The sequence below is a fragment of the Triticum aestivum genome, chromosome 3B (genome assembly GCF_018294505.1).
Source record: "Triticum aestivum cultivar Chinese Spring chromosome 3B, IWGSC CS RefSeq v2.1, whole genome shotgun sequence".
Taxonomy (NCBI): Eukaryota; Viridiplantae; Streptophyta; class Magnoliopsida; order Poales; family Poaceae; genus Triticum; species Triticum aestivum.
This window is the reverse complement of record NC_057801.1, coordinates 761,967,054-761,984,665: the sequence shown is the minus strand read 5'-3', so window position 1 is coordinate 761,984,665 and position 17,612 is coordinate 761,967,054. Positions and strand designations below refer to the sequence as shown.

Here is a 17,612-nt window from a genome sequence, read left to right as displayed (position 1 = left end):
ATTTTACAGCGGGGCGGTTGGATTTATTGCAATCAAACGATGGCCTGGTTGGACGTAACGTCAGGCTCAGTCCATCGACCAGGGTGAAGTATAAGTTATTCTTCACCCTGGGTATTTAATAGAGTATCTATATATATATATATATATATACAATTTTTTTCTACTACCGGGTGTAGTTACTCTCACTTTTGTTTCATACATTTTAGGTAGTATTTACCATATCGAAGAGTATGTATACGTCGTATGTAGTATATAATAATGTTTAGGTAGTATATATACTATTTTTTGGTAGTATATATATCATATTTTGTTCATACTCTATTTCACGTACAAATATGTACGTATTTCACAAATACAATAAAATAATGAGCTCACTTGCAATTTTTTCATATAACTCACTTTGGAGTATCTTAAATATAGTATATGTACATACTAAAAATAATAAAGTAGAGTATATAGTACCACATGGTAGTATATAAGAAATGGGTGTAGCTATACCCGGTAGTAGGATGCATTTTCTGTCTAGTGTTGCATTGTCTGTCTATCACCGATTGTAAGGCTAAAGAGATCTTGAAAGTGTTAATGCCCATGGCCATTAAAATACAAGACACGAATGCACTGCAAATTCTAACTCTAGCAGAATAGAATGTTAATCAGAGGCAAGAGGATTTACAGTAAACAGCGCGCATTCATGCGAAATCTAATTCAAGGAGTTAGAATACTTTGTGGTCACTCCTAGATTTCCCAGTCTACAAATGGGAAAATGTTAGGCCCTGTTTGAATGGGTGTAAGTTTTTACACCTGTATTTATTTTACAGGTGTAAATTGCCGGTCACCTCTTGATTCATGTCTGGAATGAAAACGACGGGAGGAGGTCTTTACCGTAAACCGGCCCACTGCCGGTCACCTTCCCCAGATGTGGATGCAGCGGCTCGACCCGCTGCCGACCTCGCCAAATCGGTCGACAAAACTAACTTCGCCGGCCTTACCGAATTGCAAGCAAAGGAACTCGCTGCTTAGATCGCCTCAGGAGCTCAGGCAGTGCAGCTCTTTCGACGAGTACTGGAGAAGGATCAGGCGGAATTTCATGAGATGAGAAGGTCTTTCACGGAAAAGGTGACACCAGGATTATACAGTTAGCCGTTAGTAAGTGAACTTTCTCATGATTTATAATGCTTATGTTCAGTGGTGCAACGTTTGAACCTGAATAAACAAAATACCCATCAATGTAGCTAAAGATGCACATATACAGGAGATCATCACTTTTTCCCAGATCGTACCGTAATGTGTATCATTCAATATCCATGTGAGATATTTTAATTGTTGAGGCCAATGCAAAATGATTTCTCTCATGCATTGTGCATCTACGATCTATCTGTGCATACTTATCTCGTGTTCCCACATTCGTGTTGAAACACGAATTGGATGAAAGCAAAGAAGAAGCACAAGAGGGTGATACGCATGCGGCTCACTAAAATTATGATGACTAATTGCTCATAACTTTTATCAGTGGCGCATGTGGAAAACGTTTTTGTAATGTACTTGCACTTTAGAGTTTATCATGCTCTATGCACCTCATTTTATTCATGCTCATGCTTATGTGTGTGTTACCATTCATTGATGCACAGACAAAACCTTTTATATAAACCCACGAGAGATTTCATTTGCTACTTGATTGCATGTTAAGATAGGTAGCTAGTACCAACTAATTTTCTTCTTAGTTATTCTATTCCAAGTCTTTATTTGTTTTTACTAGTACATTCCCAATGTTGATGTGAGAAGTTGGAGGAAACCAAAATGCAAGCAAGCCAGCAAGATTCTCCAACTAGCGCACAACCAACTCAGTGGCATTGTCCTCAGGGCCGACTCTGGCCCCGGGCAAGAGGGAGATCGTGAACCCAACCAACAGCATTACTCCAGGTCTCTATGCTCTTTGGCAGAAGGATCCTGAGATAGTAGTCATCAAACGAGATCAATGGGGCAACGTTCCATTGAGCTACGATCAAATCAAGTATGTCACTCTGGACCCTTGGCCAACAACGACATCCCCAGCCACATGTTAGGTTCCATGGACGATGCGGATCCTGCTGGGCTTTTGCGGCGGCAGGGGCATTGGTGGGCCTCAACATGATCAAGAATAACGAGTTGTTGCCGCTATCCCTGCAGGACAACAAAGGGCTGCAAAAGCGGCAATACTAGGCGGGCGTTTGAGTACATCATCAACACTGATGGGATTTCCTCATGGGAGGATAACCCACATCTGGCCAGGGTGGCTACGGCCACGATGCAAACAAAATGGTTGTTATTGGGGGTTGTGAGCGCCCCCCATACAATGAAACCACCCTAATGTAGGTTGTGGCATCTTAACCGGTGGTGGTGGGGGTTGACCTGGCGCTGCTCGGCAGCAGCTAATGCGGACTTGGTTTTGTCGGACACCCGCAACTTCTTGTCCATCTCCCTGGCCTCTCATTGCCCAAAGTAATTTGCCCAATCTTCTTGTCAATGGCGGGCACCAGCAGTGGATGTGAAACAACCATGCTTCTCATCAGATGATTCTGCCTAGCCGATGGCGTCTTTGCCTAAGACCTTAACAACCACAGTGCTGACAACATCTTCCGCCGTGTTGTCTCCACCAACTGGGACTCTGTCACCACTCATCTTGTATAGAGCATAACATACGTGTTGTCTATGTATGTACTACTAGAATATGGTTTTCAGTACACTAGTGGACACAACCCAAGATCCGAGATTATTTGTTTGATGCTGATAGCGCTGCAAAACTTTTAATGCAGTACGCCTACAAAATTGGTTAATCAAATATACACTACCAACAACAAACCTCCTGGAAAATGTCTCATTGTGATTTTGACGTTTTGTCAACTAGACCTAGGTGTGATATCCATTGCAACTATTATTTCATGCATGGTTTTACAAAACAAGAAGATACACAAGTATAGTTTAAGTAAACCTGAAGAAAAACACAAATGACCAGACCCAGATACATGATGCAGACCATCATATGTGACAAGTTCAATAAAGCACAACATTACTAAACCAACACACCAAAAAATGTATTCGTTCCAAAATAAGTATCGTGGTTTTAATGAACTAAAACCATGACACTTATTTTGAAACGGAGGGAGTAAGTAGGAAAAACACAAATTCAGGGTATCACATACCAGTGGAGCAAAGACGGTAGGGGTCGGATGATGTTCAGGAGCAGGTTTATGATAACAGAGAGATCAAGTATTGTTGAACCCTGTTACAACAAAACAGAATGTCAATTCAGAGATCATTTTTCTAGGAGAAGAAAACAATATGACATGGTAGTTAGTACTCTAAGAAAATGCGAACTTGTTTTTGTAAACGCCTTCCTTTTACTTCCTTGTTCTAGCAAGCGCCTTTAACGCAAGTTGCAAGGAGTTGACGATCACCAGCAAAAGGGGATTATAGATTTGAAAGCAAAGGAGCATGACCAGAACATTAGTAGATACAAAGCATCTCCAAATATACACACTTCCATTGACAAGACAAGTTTAGAAAGCGCCCAAAAGATGGCAAATAGCTCCGGCCATCTCCCATTCAGTAGCTGAATGAGCAAATTCATAATCTTTGCCAGCTTCTTTCAAGACTTCAAACGTTGCTCTAAAAGGCAATGATGATTCAAGCATGAGATACGTTGAATTCCATCTTGTAGGCACATCCAGAGAAGGATGGTTTTTACAAGCAAGTCCAACCCACACAGTCATCCCATCGAATTTCTCCCTTCTACCTTGACAACTATTGATATACTTCACCGATTCTCTGATTCTATCAACAACCAACGCCATTGCATCGAGCCCATCTTGCTGATATGACTGTATGTAAATTACCTACGATGGTCGTTGATGATATAACGACGTTCATGTCTCCTATTCAACATGCTACAGAAAGTTCTCAAAGATGAAAATATACTAAGAAAGATGGGCGTTGTTCATCCAAACAAAGAAGACTGCGGAAAGGAATACAAATTGAAACTAGTAAAAAAAACGAAGTGCATGCAAGTGATTTCTTTGGTAATGATGGTTTGCATGCAACCATATGAGGACTTTTTTTGTATGGCAATACGTGTCTCATTCATATCATAAAGATCAAAATACAAGTCACATAAGAACCGACATGACAAAATTGGAAAGATAGCAGAACATCTCTAAACTTGACACCAACGCCTGTCACCTACCTCCGGCACCACCACAACAGCTACCGAAGAAAAGAATGGCGGATCACCTCCTCACTCGGGCTCGACGCGTCTCCATCGATGATATGCAGCTTTGCGGCCCTCCAAGGTGGCTCACCAAAAGTGAAGCCCTTGGCCTTGAACGAATCAGACCGGGGCAACACCCCGGACACGCCATCAAACTCCAAATCTGGCACCCCACCACGACCAAGACGCCGAAGAAGAAAACCATACCTGCCATCCACGAACCACGAACCCAACACATGTTTCATCTTCCAGATGTCGTCGATGCAGACCACAATCTGCATCTGCCCCTGGACTACCTTTCAAGCTCCGCGCCGACGCTGGAGCAAGACTTTGGGACTGTAGTTTCCATTGAAGAAAGTAAAATACACGTGCAAGGTATGGAAATTAGTGTTTGTTTCAGATACAAGAAGAGGAAGAAATCATGTTGAGTATTTCTTTGGGAGGTTACGGCCACCTAAACGACCAAAAGCTATACGTACAAGGAAGTTTATCACGTCGAAGATCATGAGTTTAAAGGAGTCTGGGTGGGGGCCACCACGTTAAAAGCAAATAAAGGACCAAACAAATAAAAGAGTCAAACTTTACTTTAGTCGATCTTTGCATGCTTGGCAAGTTAGTTAAATCTAGAAAGAATCCAGATTTTAGGAGGCACATGTCCTGAGGTAACTTCTATAAATAGCTAGGTATGGTCCATGTAATACACAGGTTATATTTTATATCAAATAGACACGATGTGTTTTTTAGGGTAGACACCCTATTAAGTTTTGGAGGAATCTTTACAAAACCTCTATGTTGCAATTTCTTTGTAGAAATTGTTGTGGACGTGATCGTTGAGATGGGTTTTCTCATAGGGTTCAATCCCTCTACTTCGCGTACATCACGTGCGCGGGCAGAGGTTTCTACTGCTAGAGGTGGAGTGTCGTGAAACATCATGCCGCAAAAACAGACCGGATCTCGCCATCGAGGTTCGGTCTTTATCACTTGCACCACAAGATTTGTACGCGCGCAACACATCTAACATGCAATATTTTCCACAGTGATGGACAAGATACCTATCTACCAAATTCTTCCTCAAGTGGTCAACCATCGAGCTATTAATTGGTGCATTGTCGAGGGTAAAGTTGAAGATTTTGTCTTCAATGTTCCAATCTCTCAAGCTCTTTTGTACTACCATATCAAATATGTTAGGGCATTGTGAGGGGTTTTCAAGAGCCAAAATCTGATTATTTTGTTTTGTAAAGTCCATGAATCATTAATAAAGTGGGCGGTTATGCATAAATTACCCAGTTTCTGTCTGGATGTCCAAATGTCACCCGTTAATGATATTTGGGAACTTAGATTGCTAAAGAATGCTTGGATTTCTTTTTTGGGCCATGGAGGCCCGGAGGATCTCAAACCCCCGCCGGCGGAAGGGACCTGTTCTCGTTTTTGTTTTGTTAATCGTCTTGGTTGGGGCTATGTGGCGGTGGCGATGTCCCTCAGTAGTAATAATGTCTCCCACGTCCTAGCCCCGTCCCGATGGTGCGAATAGCGTCCTTGGAGGATGTGTGGAGGTGTGTCTCCGTTGGATCTCATGGGATCGGTCGGTGCTGGTCTTCGGTGGATCTATTTGGATCCAATTCGTCTTCGTTCGTGTGGTTACAGGTTTGATCTTTCCGATCTACAACTCTCTTCATCAGCGATGGTTGCTGCTCTGGTGTGCTGGTCCTTTGGGGCCTTAGCAAGACAACTTCCCGACTGTCTACTACAACAAGGTTTATCCGGCTCTGGTGAGGGAGGGGCGATGACGTACGGCGGCGTGCCTTCGGTTTGCTCCAGCTCTTATAGTCGTCGCTAGGTGGTCAATGGACCTGGTTGTAATTTTTATTACCTCTTAGATTCTTTGTGCTGCCATCATTGATGAATAGATTGGAAATTTCTCTCGCAAAAGAAAAAAATGCAATCCAATTTAATTATTATCCTTGATATACCACATTGAACCATGGATTCTACGTCTTAACAAAGGACTTAAAGCCACGATAGTCAACAAAAAGGAAAGGTAATTTATGTAGCACAATCAACTTTATCCGTGTTCTACGTGGACGCCCATGATCAAACTTCCACTCTAGATCAATTGCACTATCAGTTAGTATCTTGGATGTCATACCATCCATCTTAGTTTTCTCCTCACATACGTCCAGGTATTTACAAATATAACTTGCCCCGGTGAGTGCAAGCATTACATAAACATATATTGGGTCTACCTCATTGTCAAAGGGCAAAGATCCAGCTGATGTTGGTTTATTTTTTGGGCGACGCTACGCGTCCACCGGCTGATTTTCTGATTTTATCCGTCGTCTCGACGGCCGTTAGATGCCCGACCTGATGGCGGTCCGATCTAGTGTAGACGCCCGCATGCCCACTCGTTATTTCCTGCAACAGCCACTCTGTTGCAGAAACAAATAACACTCTTGCCCCATACCCCGACAGAGCTGCGCCCCGTGTGACTCCGCCGCCGACCCACGGCAAAATCAGCTCGCCGGCGGCATCCTGGAGCTAAATCGAAGTTTCTGCAACACTATGGCGCTCCATATCGCGCGTCAGATGGCCGGATCTGACGCAAATCGAGCTCACCGAGGGGCCCTGCTTCGAGATCAGGCGCGACCATCGTTCTCAGCTCCGAGCGCCGCCGGGGGGGCCACCGCGTGTTGGAGTTTCCTCTTAGTTCACAATCCCTTCGGTGGTGTTTCCTGAAACTACTTCGAGCATATCGCATCTGGAAGCCTGGGTTAGTTTCTGAAACATGGTCTCTGTTTCTGAAACATAGCTATCTCTGAAAAACATGAATCAACAAATCCAATTGTCCTGCTTGATTGTATCTCTGAAACCAAGAGGTTCAGGACTACTGGCTACTTGATTGTATCTCTGAAACATGAATTCTAAGTCCCATTGTCCTGCTTGATTGTATCTCTGAAAAATGATTTCATTGTCTACAAAGTGTTTCTGAATTCCTTGCAACCGCGCTGCCCTCCGTCTTAGCCACACGAGTCAACTGAGTCGCGGTCGTTATCCAGTTGCACGAATGTTTCCTGAAACAACAGGTAAGTTTCAGAAAAAACGTCCGCGCAACGCGGAAGCGTGGACGCTCTTGTCTGTCTAATCAACAGACGATCCAACGGATGTGGAGCCGGCGGACGCATGAGCATTATGAGTCGGTTGAAGGTAAGCTTTTTTCTTATTTTTTTTGTTTGAGACAACAAAGATCCAGCTGACAGACGTGAGCGACGCATTCATGGGCCGGCCCATATGAGCGAGCGCCTCTCTCGTAGCAAATCACGACGGCGGGCACCACACCCACTCCTCCATTCCCCACTCCTCCCCAAACCAAACCCTCGCCGTCGGCCCCCTCCCCCTCCACCGGCGGCCATGGACGAACCGCAGGTCATCATCGGCACCTCCAGGAGCGATATGCTCGCCAGCATTGAGCGCAACGGCCGACACCCTGACACGCTGGATCTCGGCTCCAACATGATGCTCTACATGGTGTACCGCTACCTCCCGGCCCCGCCCGTCTCCCCCACCGCCACCCTCTCGCTCGCCGGCGCGTCCTGGGTCCCCGAAGGCGTCGACCGCATCAGCCGCCTCCCGGATGCGCTCCTCCGCGACATCATCTCCCGCCTCCCCGCCAAGGACGCCGCGCGCACCGCCACCTTGGCCTCGCGCTGGCGCCCGCTCTGGCGTTCGGCGCCCCTTTCCCTTGTCGACAGCCATCTGCTTCCGGACGGGGGCGCGTCCGGCCCGTTCATCATCGGCGCTCCCTCTCCCCGCGCCGTCACCGCCGCGGTGTCCAGCGCCCTCGCGGCGCACCCGGGGCCTTTCCGCTGCGTCCACCTCACCTGCAGCACCATGGACGAGCACCGAGGCGAGATGGCCCGCTGGATCGACACCCTCGTCGCAAAGGGGGTCAAAGATCTCATCTTTGTCAACCGTCCTTGGCCGATTGACCTGCGCCTCCCCGCCACGCTCTTCAGCTGCGCCTCCCTCACCCGCCTCTACCTCGGCGTCTGGAGGCTCCCGGACACCGCCGCCGTGCCGCGCGGTGTCAGCTTCCCCAACCTCCGGGAGCTCGGCCTATGCTGGAATGTCATGGAGGACCGTGACCTCGCCTTCATGCTTGAAAGAAGCCCCGTCCTGGAGTTCCTGGTCATCATGGCCAGCCAGACCGGAGTGCGCGTTCGCCTCGTCAGCCATAGCCTGCGCTGCGTTCAGCTCGGCCATACCTTCTTGGAGAACATCGACGTGGTGGATGCCCCTCTCCTGGAGAGGCTCTTCCAGTGGCAAACTGTCGCCGCGCAGGGTTGCCGCGTCATGGCGAACCGCTCTTTCAGAATCAAGATTGGGCGTGCACCTAACCTGCTTGTGCTGGGATATCTTAAGCCAGGAGAGCAAGAGTTGGTCATCGTGGTACAGATCTCAATCTGCAAGTGTATCTGTGTCCAACAATAATTCTAAGCTATGATCTGAATTAGTTTCTTTGTCCTTGGTTGCATTGCAGGCTGGGAGCAAGGAGAACATTGTCCCTAGTGTACAGATTTTGGCCATGGAGGTGCCATTTGGTGTCCGCAATGCTATCAAGAAAGTGCCCGGTTTTCTGCGCTGTTTCCCCAACCTGGAGACGCTCCATGTCCAGGTAAAATTTGTTAACTGCATACATTTGCTGCATCGGTAATTTTGCAATGCCAGTGTCCATGTTATCTAGAATGAACTGACCTGCTGGCCTGCTATCATGGGTTGCGGCGTCGCAAAGATCTTTCCCCCTTTAGTGATAGAAACAGAGTTTGACTGGAACTGTAGTTGTGATTTCCTTAGTGTTCAATACATGGTACATACAGGCAAAGACCAAGTTACAGGATAACTGAACATGACATGAATAATGTACACATGGATTCAGGGAACAAGTTGTTGCAACCTGCAGTATTCTTATCTGGTACTAACAAACGCATTCCGACATAATGGTTCTAAATACACGTCTGCTCCACTTACCATAGCAGCCACGCAACAGGATTTGTCACACTTGGATAGCCTATTAGCAAGTGCACTCTGTTTTGTATCGCGTCTTTACCGTCTTAGCAGAATCATAGTACATCCGGTGGAGGGTTCAAAGTAAGTGTAGCCTGTCTGGTAATTTTGTAATACCAGTGTCCATGTTATATAGCGTTGTCAGAACTGTGAATCAGACTATTAATTATAAGATTGCTTGGCATGCTGCTGCTATTTCTACTGCTGCATGATATGTCCTCATAGAAAAGATCCCTGAACTAATATATGCGGCTGATCGATTTCATCTGCAGTCCCCCCGCATACGTGAGGAGTCCACCGGCAAGGTCAATCTCAAGTTCTGGCAGGAGGGTGGTCCCATCAAATGCGTCCTGCAGAGCATGAAGAAGTTGTTCTTCTACGAGTTCCGAGGGTCGAGAAGTGAGCTTACTTTCCTCAAGTTTATCGCGGAGAGAGGTCGGGTGCTGGAGCAGATGGTGGTTGTGTTGGCCAGTGAGTGTTTCTCCTCGGGGGATAACGTGAATGCCAAGCTGAAGCCTCTGGCCGATGCAAAATGGAGCAGCAAAGCCTGCAAACTAGAGCTCTTCAGGAGCCCACTCACAAATGTTTCTGGTCCTCGTCACAACCACGAACTAGCTGCTGATTTCGGGTTTGCTGACCCTTTTGACCTCAAGTACTACTCCAAAGCAGAAAGGATCTCTGTAAGTTGATTAGCAGCTCTTGTACAAGTATACCTATTTGGCAAGCTGTGGAATGCTTGTTTCTGCGAAGCGAAGTTTTGTGTGGGATGTGGCTGGACGCATAACGCATCGAATTAGTTCATCTTCACCTTTATTTTGGTTATCTAGTGCTAATGATCTTTGTGGTTATTTATCTAGTGCTAATTTTTGTGTGGGATGTGGCTATCTAGTGCTAATGATCTTTCTGGTTTGTCCAACTGCAATTTCAATATGTTGTGCAGTTGCTGTTGTTAGTGCCATGAATTAATCTGCTATCCATTAGGTTGGTCTCAGCTCAAATGAGTAATGTACTAATTAATCACCACAAATATGGTCTTCAGTTTTGATTTTCACAAACTTCTACTGCATGTTTCTTTTGTAAATTATTACTGATTACTGCAATTGGACAGAGATCTGGGAAACCTTCAGCTAAACAGGATCAATATCACAAGTTAAGCATGGAACCGTCCTGTTGAGTACCGAACCAGATGTAGGTGACCAGGTCATTCACGCTGGAAATGTCAACCCAGCAAGTGCACTACGAATTGCAATTGTATTGTCCAACTGCAATTTTAATATGTTGTGCAGTTGCTGTTGTTAGCAGCATGAAGTAATCTGTTGGTCTCAGCTCAAAAGTCTACTAATTAATTACCACAATTATGGTCTTTAGTTTTGATTTTCACAAACTTTTACATGGTTCTTTTGTAAAGTACTTCATTACTGATTACTGCAATTTCACGGAGATCAGGGAAACCTTCACAAAACAAGAAAAGTTGTCCTAGTATCAGAGGTTGAGCATGGAACCATCCTGTTCAGAAAAGATGTAGGTGACCAGGTCATTCACGCTCTTTGCGTACTTCTGAAGTATTAATGGCCGGAAGCCCATCGTCGGAGCAGCCAACCGCACCTTGCGGAGGCCAACTCGGTGGTGATGCTAGGTAGGCGTCGTTGTGAGATGATGTATGAAGGAAGTGGCGTCAAGAGCTTGGGTGAAGACCATGTCTCGTTGTGACCGTGACCAGCAATGGCGACGGCCATTGCCATTGCTAACCTTCTTGGAGGCATCATTGTATTGATGCCGCACCCCTCACGCTTGGATCGCCGCAACTCCGGGGGGAAACCCTTGATCTTGTTTGATCGGACGATGGCATCGCCTTGGTGTCGTATTCCTCCCTCAGGCCTTTGTCTTTGGAGCTGGGTACTAGCAAGCGGGGCTAGCGGAAGACGGCGGTGTTGGCGTCGAGGCTTCTGTGGCAATGATGATGGAAGAAACGATGTCGGAGACGCAACATCGGTTGAGATAGTCGACTCTTCCCCGGCGTGTTCGTGAGATTGTCCGGATTGTTTTTTGTTGTGAAGTCGAAGCTGCGGTGGTTGGGTCCCTTGGCGTACGATAACGGGCAGCAAGTGGTCCGTCCAGTGATCTTGCCAGCCACACCTAGTCCTCCTTTGTAGTTCATCGTCAGAGTAGAAGTTGTGCTGTCTAGTCGAATGTGTCTGATTTCTGGCGCATGTCTCCGTAGAGCTCCACACAACCTCTACAGTGTGTGTTGAGTTGACGATCGCCTATGGTGAAGTCGGTGTCATTTGGTCAAGGTTTCGGCACGGCGATGACCCCTTCTAGGGGAGGAGTGATGACGATGGCGCTTGTGTGCTGTCTCAATGATACCCTCTTTGTAGCCGTGTGCGTGAGGTATTTTGTGCATACCGCTCAGCGTTTGTGATAATTTTCGTATAGTTTTTCATAATTAACTAGGCAACTTTATGGTTTTAGTCCATTTTTTAATTAACCATGCAACTCTTATCTTCTTGCCATTTTGAAAAAAATATTAGTGGCTATGGATCAAACTGGAAATGTAAGGCAGCAAATGGACCTGGAATTGACAGCTGAACTTCAACAAATAAGCACACCATCAGACGCACTCCTTCACAGCCGATTGACCCGATTCAGCTTTCAATTTAACGAGGCGTTAGATTTACATGGATCGTTTTTCTTTTCTTCAAACAAGCAACTAAGCAAGTGTAAATGGACCACACTGTTGCCAGAACCAACCAAAAAGATAGATACCGCCAGACAAATAAGCACATATCAGTTGGTTATCATGTTGTGTGATGTCATATGCTTAACCATATTGTGTGGTCCAATTGCTTAATTAATACATTTGTGAGCAATTATTATTTATTCTATGCCATGACACATATACCATCTTGTGATACTATGCTTCAAGTTATCTTGTTTATATATCACATGGTGTGCAAACATGATTTACCTGTTTATTATTCATTTTGTCACACCCCACTTTCCCTAGGATTCAGGGGCAGCCTCTTTACCCTATATTTGTGCAGTATGCTTCAACTAGCACATCATTTGATCGATGCACAAATCTAGGGGAGTGTCTCCATATTTCGTAGGCAACCTTATGAGCTTTATCTCTATATCTTTTGAACTCAATTCATATTGTCTTCATACACCAAAAATGGGGAGACTGGAAAAGCATTTGTTCCCTAAGTGGGTTTTGGTGTAACTAAGTGTATGTAAGGTTTGTTAGTCCAAAAGGTCGCAAGCAGAGATGTATGGAGACCTCCCATTGCTAAACCAGCTACCTGATGATGTAAATTTGGAAGTTAAACCAGCTACCTGATGATGTAGTCCGAAGTCAGGTATCAAGAGTCACAGGCTAAATTATTATTTTTCGAAACGGAGGAAAAATAATTGCCTCATCGATTAATTAAAAAGAAGAGAATTGCCCAGTTAATTTACGAAAAACCAGGCCAAAACCAATACAATCAGATCATAATTGGACTACTCACCAATCATGAGACCCCATGAGCACACGTGCAACCCGTCAAACCCTCCCAACATACTACAAACGTAACTCCTGACGCTTGTACACCACAATTGAACCCAACAAAGATAGTGGACCACACCAAAACCACAATGACGACCCAACCTGTGAGGATGAGCCGAGGGACCAAGAATCATCCACTAAGCATCTGCGGGTGCCTTACATATGGCGCCACTCTTCTTGCATTTGCACCTTAGCGACTTCTCCTTCACTAACCGGTCCGAGAGCAATCACTCGCCTCCTTGCATTTGCCCTTGAATGTCGATCCCGTCAGGAGGCAGGCAATCGCCCTTCCAGTTTCAGGACTAATAGCCTCCACGCTAGCGAGCAAGTCACAAAGCTCTTTTGCAAAGAGAGCATTCGAATTATCCGTCGGCGGGGGTGGAACAGGTGCCAAAATCACATGTGAGCACCCACGCGAGTTCACCTCATTCTGCTCACATATCACGGTTGAATCATGTCCCTCACTTGTGGTTGCTTGCGTACCCACCATCGTTTGCTCCATTGATAGCGATCAATCAGAACTCGCACATAGCACTTGAAGCTCGGGCATCACCTGCAGCACCGGAGGCACGGCCACGGCAATGGTCCCGCCCTCAGCGACAGACAACACAATGGGCAAGGCAGACGAAGGTGACGAGTTGTCCACGGCTCTAGGGGAGAAACAACCATAGAGCTCCGCAACATTGTTCTCCACTGAGCCACCAACATCGACCTCGCTAGGAGGACGTGGCATATGAGCGGATTGGAACACAGCCGGCACAAATGAGAGTTTTCCCAGAGCAGCCTCTGCTCGCTCCAGAAAGCTCCCAACACGCACCAGGAGCTCCGCTTGCGCTGTTAGAGTGGACCGGAGAAGTACATTGGATGGGGTTGCCGACTCAACATGAGCGGAAACGACCGATGCCCAGGACCCGTGGTGAAGCACCTTGGAGGGGAGATGGGATTCCATCAGACCCTCACAAGTAGCTAGAGCTGGGCAATGCTCGGTGCCGAGGCGAGACCGTGGCGGCATGGCTAAATTATGATCCCCATGGGCAAGTACTCATGCATGTCGGAACAACCCTTCCTCAATTGGCAACCTTTGTTGTGACTACTGATCAGGCCGCGTCTTAGTGGAACACGAGTGCTCCATTTTGAAAAACAGTTCTCACTCGTCTCCTTTTGGCCAAGAAATTAGTGAATGGGTGTTTTTTTGGAAATGGTGAATAGTTTTTTTAGGCAAGAAATGACGAATAGGGTTTTTTAGCAAGAAGAAATGGCGAATATGTGTTTTGGTAATTTGGTGAGTGGGAGAATGGAGTATTTAATATAGGATGTCGTTCGAACTGAGAAAAAGCTATTCAATGGGCCCAAGAGAGACACTACTACTGCCGACATTTGGAACATCTCGTTAGCGACGGACATGCCAAAACGCGAAACCTAGCTCTCCAGAGAATAGCGCATCCATTCCTCACCCCTCCCCTCCCCAAACCCTCGCTGTCACCCCACCTTCCCTTCTACCGGAGGCCATGAACGGGGGCGTCTCAAGGAATATTTGTGAAAGAAACATGTTTTTTTTAGAATCATAGCTTGCCTAAGTTCATTGTTTACAGGGATACATAAACGAGCAGGTGGTGCATTAAGCCACACATGCCTACCTATATCAAGAGATGTAACCATACGTGCTAGTTTATGAAGCTCCCCATTACATTCGCACTGTTCATGACTAAAAGGACAAGCCCTAAATAAGTTGCTTCGTTCTTTGATCTCATGAAACACCATACAATGTACTACTAGTACAGTAGTAGTAGATAGATAGCCCTGATGCATAGCAAATTAGTAATAACACTTTTACAAAAGAAACACGTACTCCGGGGGCGTCTCAATTAGTAGTGACACTTTTACAAAAGAAACATGTAGTAAAAGTTTGTGAAAAATAAGAACTAAAGACCATAATTGCAGTAATCAATTACAGTATACTCATTCAAGCGGAGAGTGACACCAATCTAATGCATAACAAATTGATTCATGCTAACAAGTGCACAACACACTAGTGATGAAATTGCAGTTGGACAAACCAGAAAGACCATAGTAGTCACTAAAGTATTAGTAGTAATAGATAGATAGATAGATAGCCGTGCTGACAATTGGCTTGCAACAAAACGAAAAGTAAGGTGAAGAATGACTGACGGAACAGACTTTCAAAGCAACAGACTTGGAGAAATTGGTAGCACTAACATTTTATCTAATTATATTAGTTACTCCCTCAAGCATCCGGCCTCATAAGACTTGGCAAATGTGCAATCTATACAAAAATGGCCTGCCAGATAAATCGCACGAAATGCAGGTTTTTGAGCTGCTGCCAATGCCAAGTCCAGCAGCACAAAGTCTAGCTAGGTACCAGTAGTCTTGTACTCCCTCCGTCCGGAAATACATGAACAAAAGGGGATGTATCTAGACATATATTAGTTCTAGATACATCTCTTTTTATCCATTTTGATGGCAAGTATTTTCGGAAGGAGGGAGTACAAGAGTCAGGGTGCTACTGTACTATAGTTAACTCAGCGGTTCTTTCTTCACAGTACTCTTTGACGTTAAAAGGGTCCGGGAACGAGAAATCATTTGCTAGCCTGTGACAGAAGGGTGCCACACCGCATTGAGCCGGTGGGCTCTTGAAGAGCTCAAGTTTGCAAGCTTTACTCGCTCATTTTGCATTGGTCAGAGGCTTCAGCTTGGCACCCACATCATCCCCTGGAGAGAAAGATTTGCTGGACACCACGACCACCATCTGCTCCAGCACCCGAGCCCTCTCCGCGACAAACTTGAGGAAAGTAACCTCGCTTCTCGACCCTCAGAACTCGTACAAGAACACCTTCCTCATGCTCTCCACGACGCATTTGATGGGACCGCCCTGCAGCCAGAACTTGACATTGACCTTCCTGGTGGGCTCTTCAGATATGTGGTGAGACTGCAGATGAAATTGATCAGTGGATACATAGTTCAGGGATCTTATTTATGAGGACATATCACGCAGCGGCAGCAGCAGCAGCAGGACATAAATTACGTGACTGATTCGATTCACTATTCTGACTTCTGACCATACTAGATAAATACTAGGCACTAGTATTGCAAAATTACCAATGCAGCAACTGTATGTAGTTAACCAAATTTACCTGCACGTGGAGCGTCTCCAGGTTGGGGAAGCATCTGAGAAAGCCAGGCACTTTCTTGACAACACTGCGCACACCGAACTGCACCTCCATGGCCAAAATCTGCACACTAGGAACAATGCTCTCCTTGCTCCCAGCCTGCAATGCACCCAAGAATTGCTACTTGACACAGCACAGGCACACATGCGAACTGAATTAGGATGATTAGTGAGCTGCATACCACGATGATCAATTCCTGCCCTCCTGGCTCAAGGTATCCCAGAACTCGAAGTTTAGGTGCTTGGCCAATCTTGATCCTGGAAGAGCGGTTCTTGTTGGTGTTATACTGAAAAAGTCTCTCCAGACAAGGGGCATCCACCACGTCCATGTCGCCCAAGAAGAACATGCTGAGCTGAAGGCACCGCAGGCTTTGGCTGACGAGGCGAAGGCGCACTCCGATCTGACATCCCATGATGAGGAGGAACTCCAAGACGGGGCTTCTTTCCAGCAGCAAGGCCAGATCACGGTCCTTCATCGCAATCATGCAGAGGCCGAGCTCCCGGAGGTTGGGAAATCTAGCGCCGCGCGGTACGGCGGCGGAGTCCGGGAGCCTCCAGATGCCGAGATAGAGGCGGGTGAGGGAGGCGTAGCTGAAGAGCGTGGCGGGGAGGCGCAGATCTAGCGGCCACGGCCGGTTGACAAAGACGAGTTCCTGGACCCCCTTGGCGACGAGGATGTCGAGCCAGCGCGCCATCTCACCCCGGTGCTCATCCATGGTGGTGCGGGTGAGGTGGACGCAGCGGAAGGGACCCCGGTGCGCCGCCATGACGCGGGACACCGCGGCGGTGACGGCGCGGGGAGAAGGACCACCGAAGACGAGCTGACCGCGCGCTCCGCCGTCCGGGAGCAGGTGGCTGTCGACAAGAGCGAGGGGCGCCGAGCGCCAGAGGGGGCGCCAGTGCGAGGCGAGGGCGGCGGTGCGCGCGGCCTCCTTGGCGGGGAGCCGGGAGACGATGTTACGGAGGACCTTGTCCGGGAGGCAGCTGATGCGGTCGACGCCGTCGGGGACCCGCGGCAAGCCGGAGAGCGGGAGTGTGGGGGTGGGGGAGACGGGAGGGTCGGGGATGTAGTCGTACACGAAGGAGAGCACCACGTTATAGTAGTCGCCCATGTCGAGATCCATGTCGGGATCCATGCCGCTGTTGCGCTTCATGTAGGTGAGCAAATTGCCCCAGGAGACGCCGAGGAACACTTGCTGGTCCATGGCCGCCGCCCGCCGGTGGGAGGGAGGAGGAAGGGGGTTGAGGTTGACGGCGACTGGAGTGGAGTGGCTGAGTGAGTGTGTGGTGGTGACTGGTGAGCTGCTTAGGTTTCGCTGGCAAGATGTTGGGCCAAATGTCGGAAGCACGTGTCTCCTGGGCTGGGCCCATCGAATGGCTTCTCCGAGGTGATCAAAGTTATGAACGATATTTTCTATCCAAAAAAAAAGAGTTATGAGCGATATATGCAAGTACTATTAAAGAAGGAACAAGAGGAGCTCACACCACTATAGTTATTCAAGAGACGATAAACCATGAGTGAACATGGTGCCACGCGAGGATGTAATCCTACCGGTCAGCTCCCACGTGATTCGTGC

The 17,612-nt window shown here is 47.0% G+C and overlaps 2 protein-coding genes across 2 annotated transcripts; one reads left to right on the top strand and one right to left on the bottom strand.

The window, feature by feature from the left end:
- The first annotated feature begins 7,543 nt into the window (after nt 1-7,543).
- On the top strand, nt 7,544-10,641 carry LOC123066406 (probable FBD-associated F-box protein At1g32375). The gene is made up of 4 exons (XM_044489491.1): nt 7,544-8,686; nt 8,778-8,912; nt 9,574-9,981; nt 10,410-10,641. The coding sequence occupies exons 1-4, from the start codon at nt 7,649-7,651 to the stop codon at nt 10,473-10,475; spliced, it is 1,647 nt and encodes a 548-aa protein (XP_044345426.1). The 5' UTR covers nt 7,544-7,648; the 3' UTR covers nt 10,476-10,641.
- A 4,414-nt stretch (nt 10,642-15,055) lies between these two features.
- Nucleotides 15,056-17,323, bottom strand: LOC123066405 (F-box/LRR-repeat protein At5g02910). Its single transcript, XM_044489489.1, has 3 exons — nt 16,218-17,323; nt 16,001-16,135; nt 15,056-15,795 (listed from the first exon to the last, which is right to left on the bottom strand). The coding sequence occupies exons 1-3, from the start codon at nt 17,238-17,240 to the stop codon at nt 15,679-15,681; spliced, it is 1,275 nt and encodes a 424-aa protein (XP_044345424.1). The 5' UTR covers nt 17,241-17,323; the 3' UTR covers nt 15,056-15,678.
- Nucleotides 17,324-17,612: the final 289 nt, after the last annotated feature.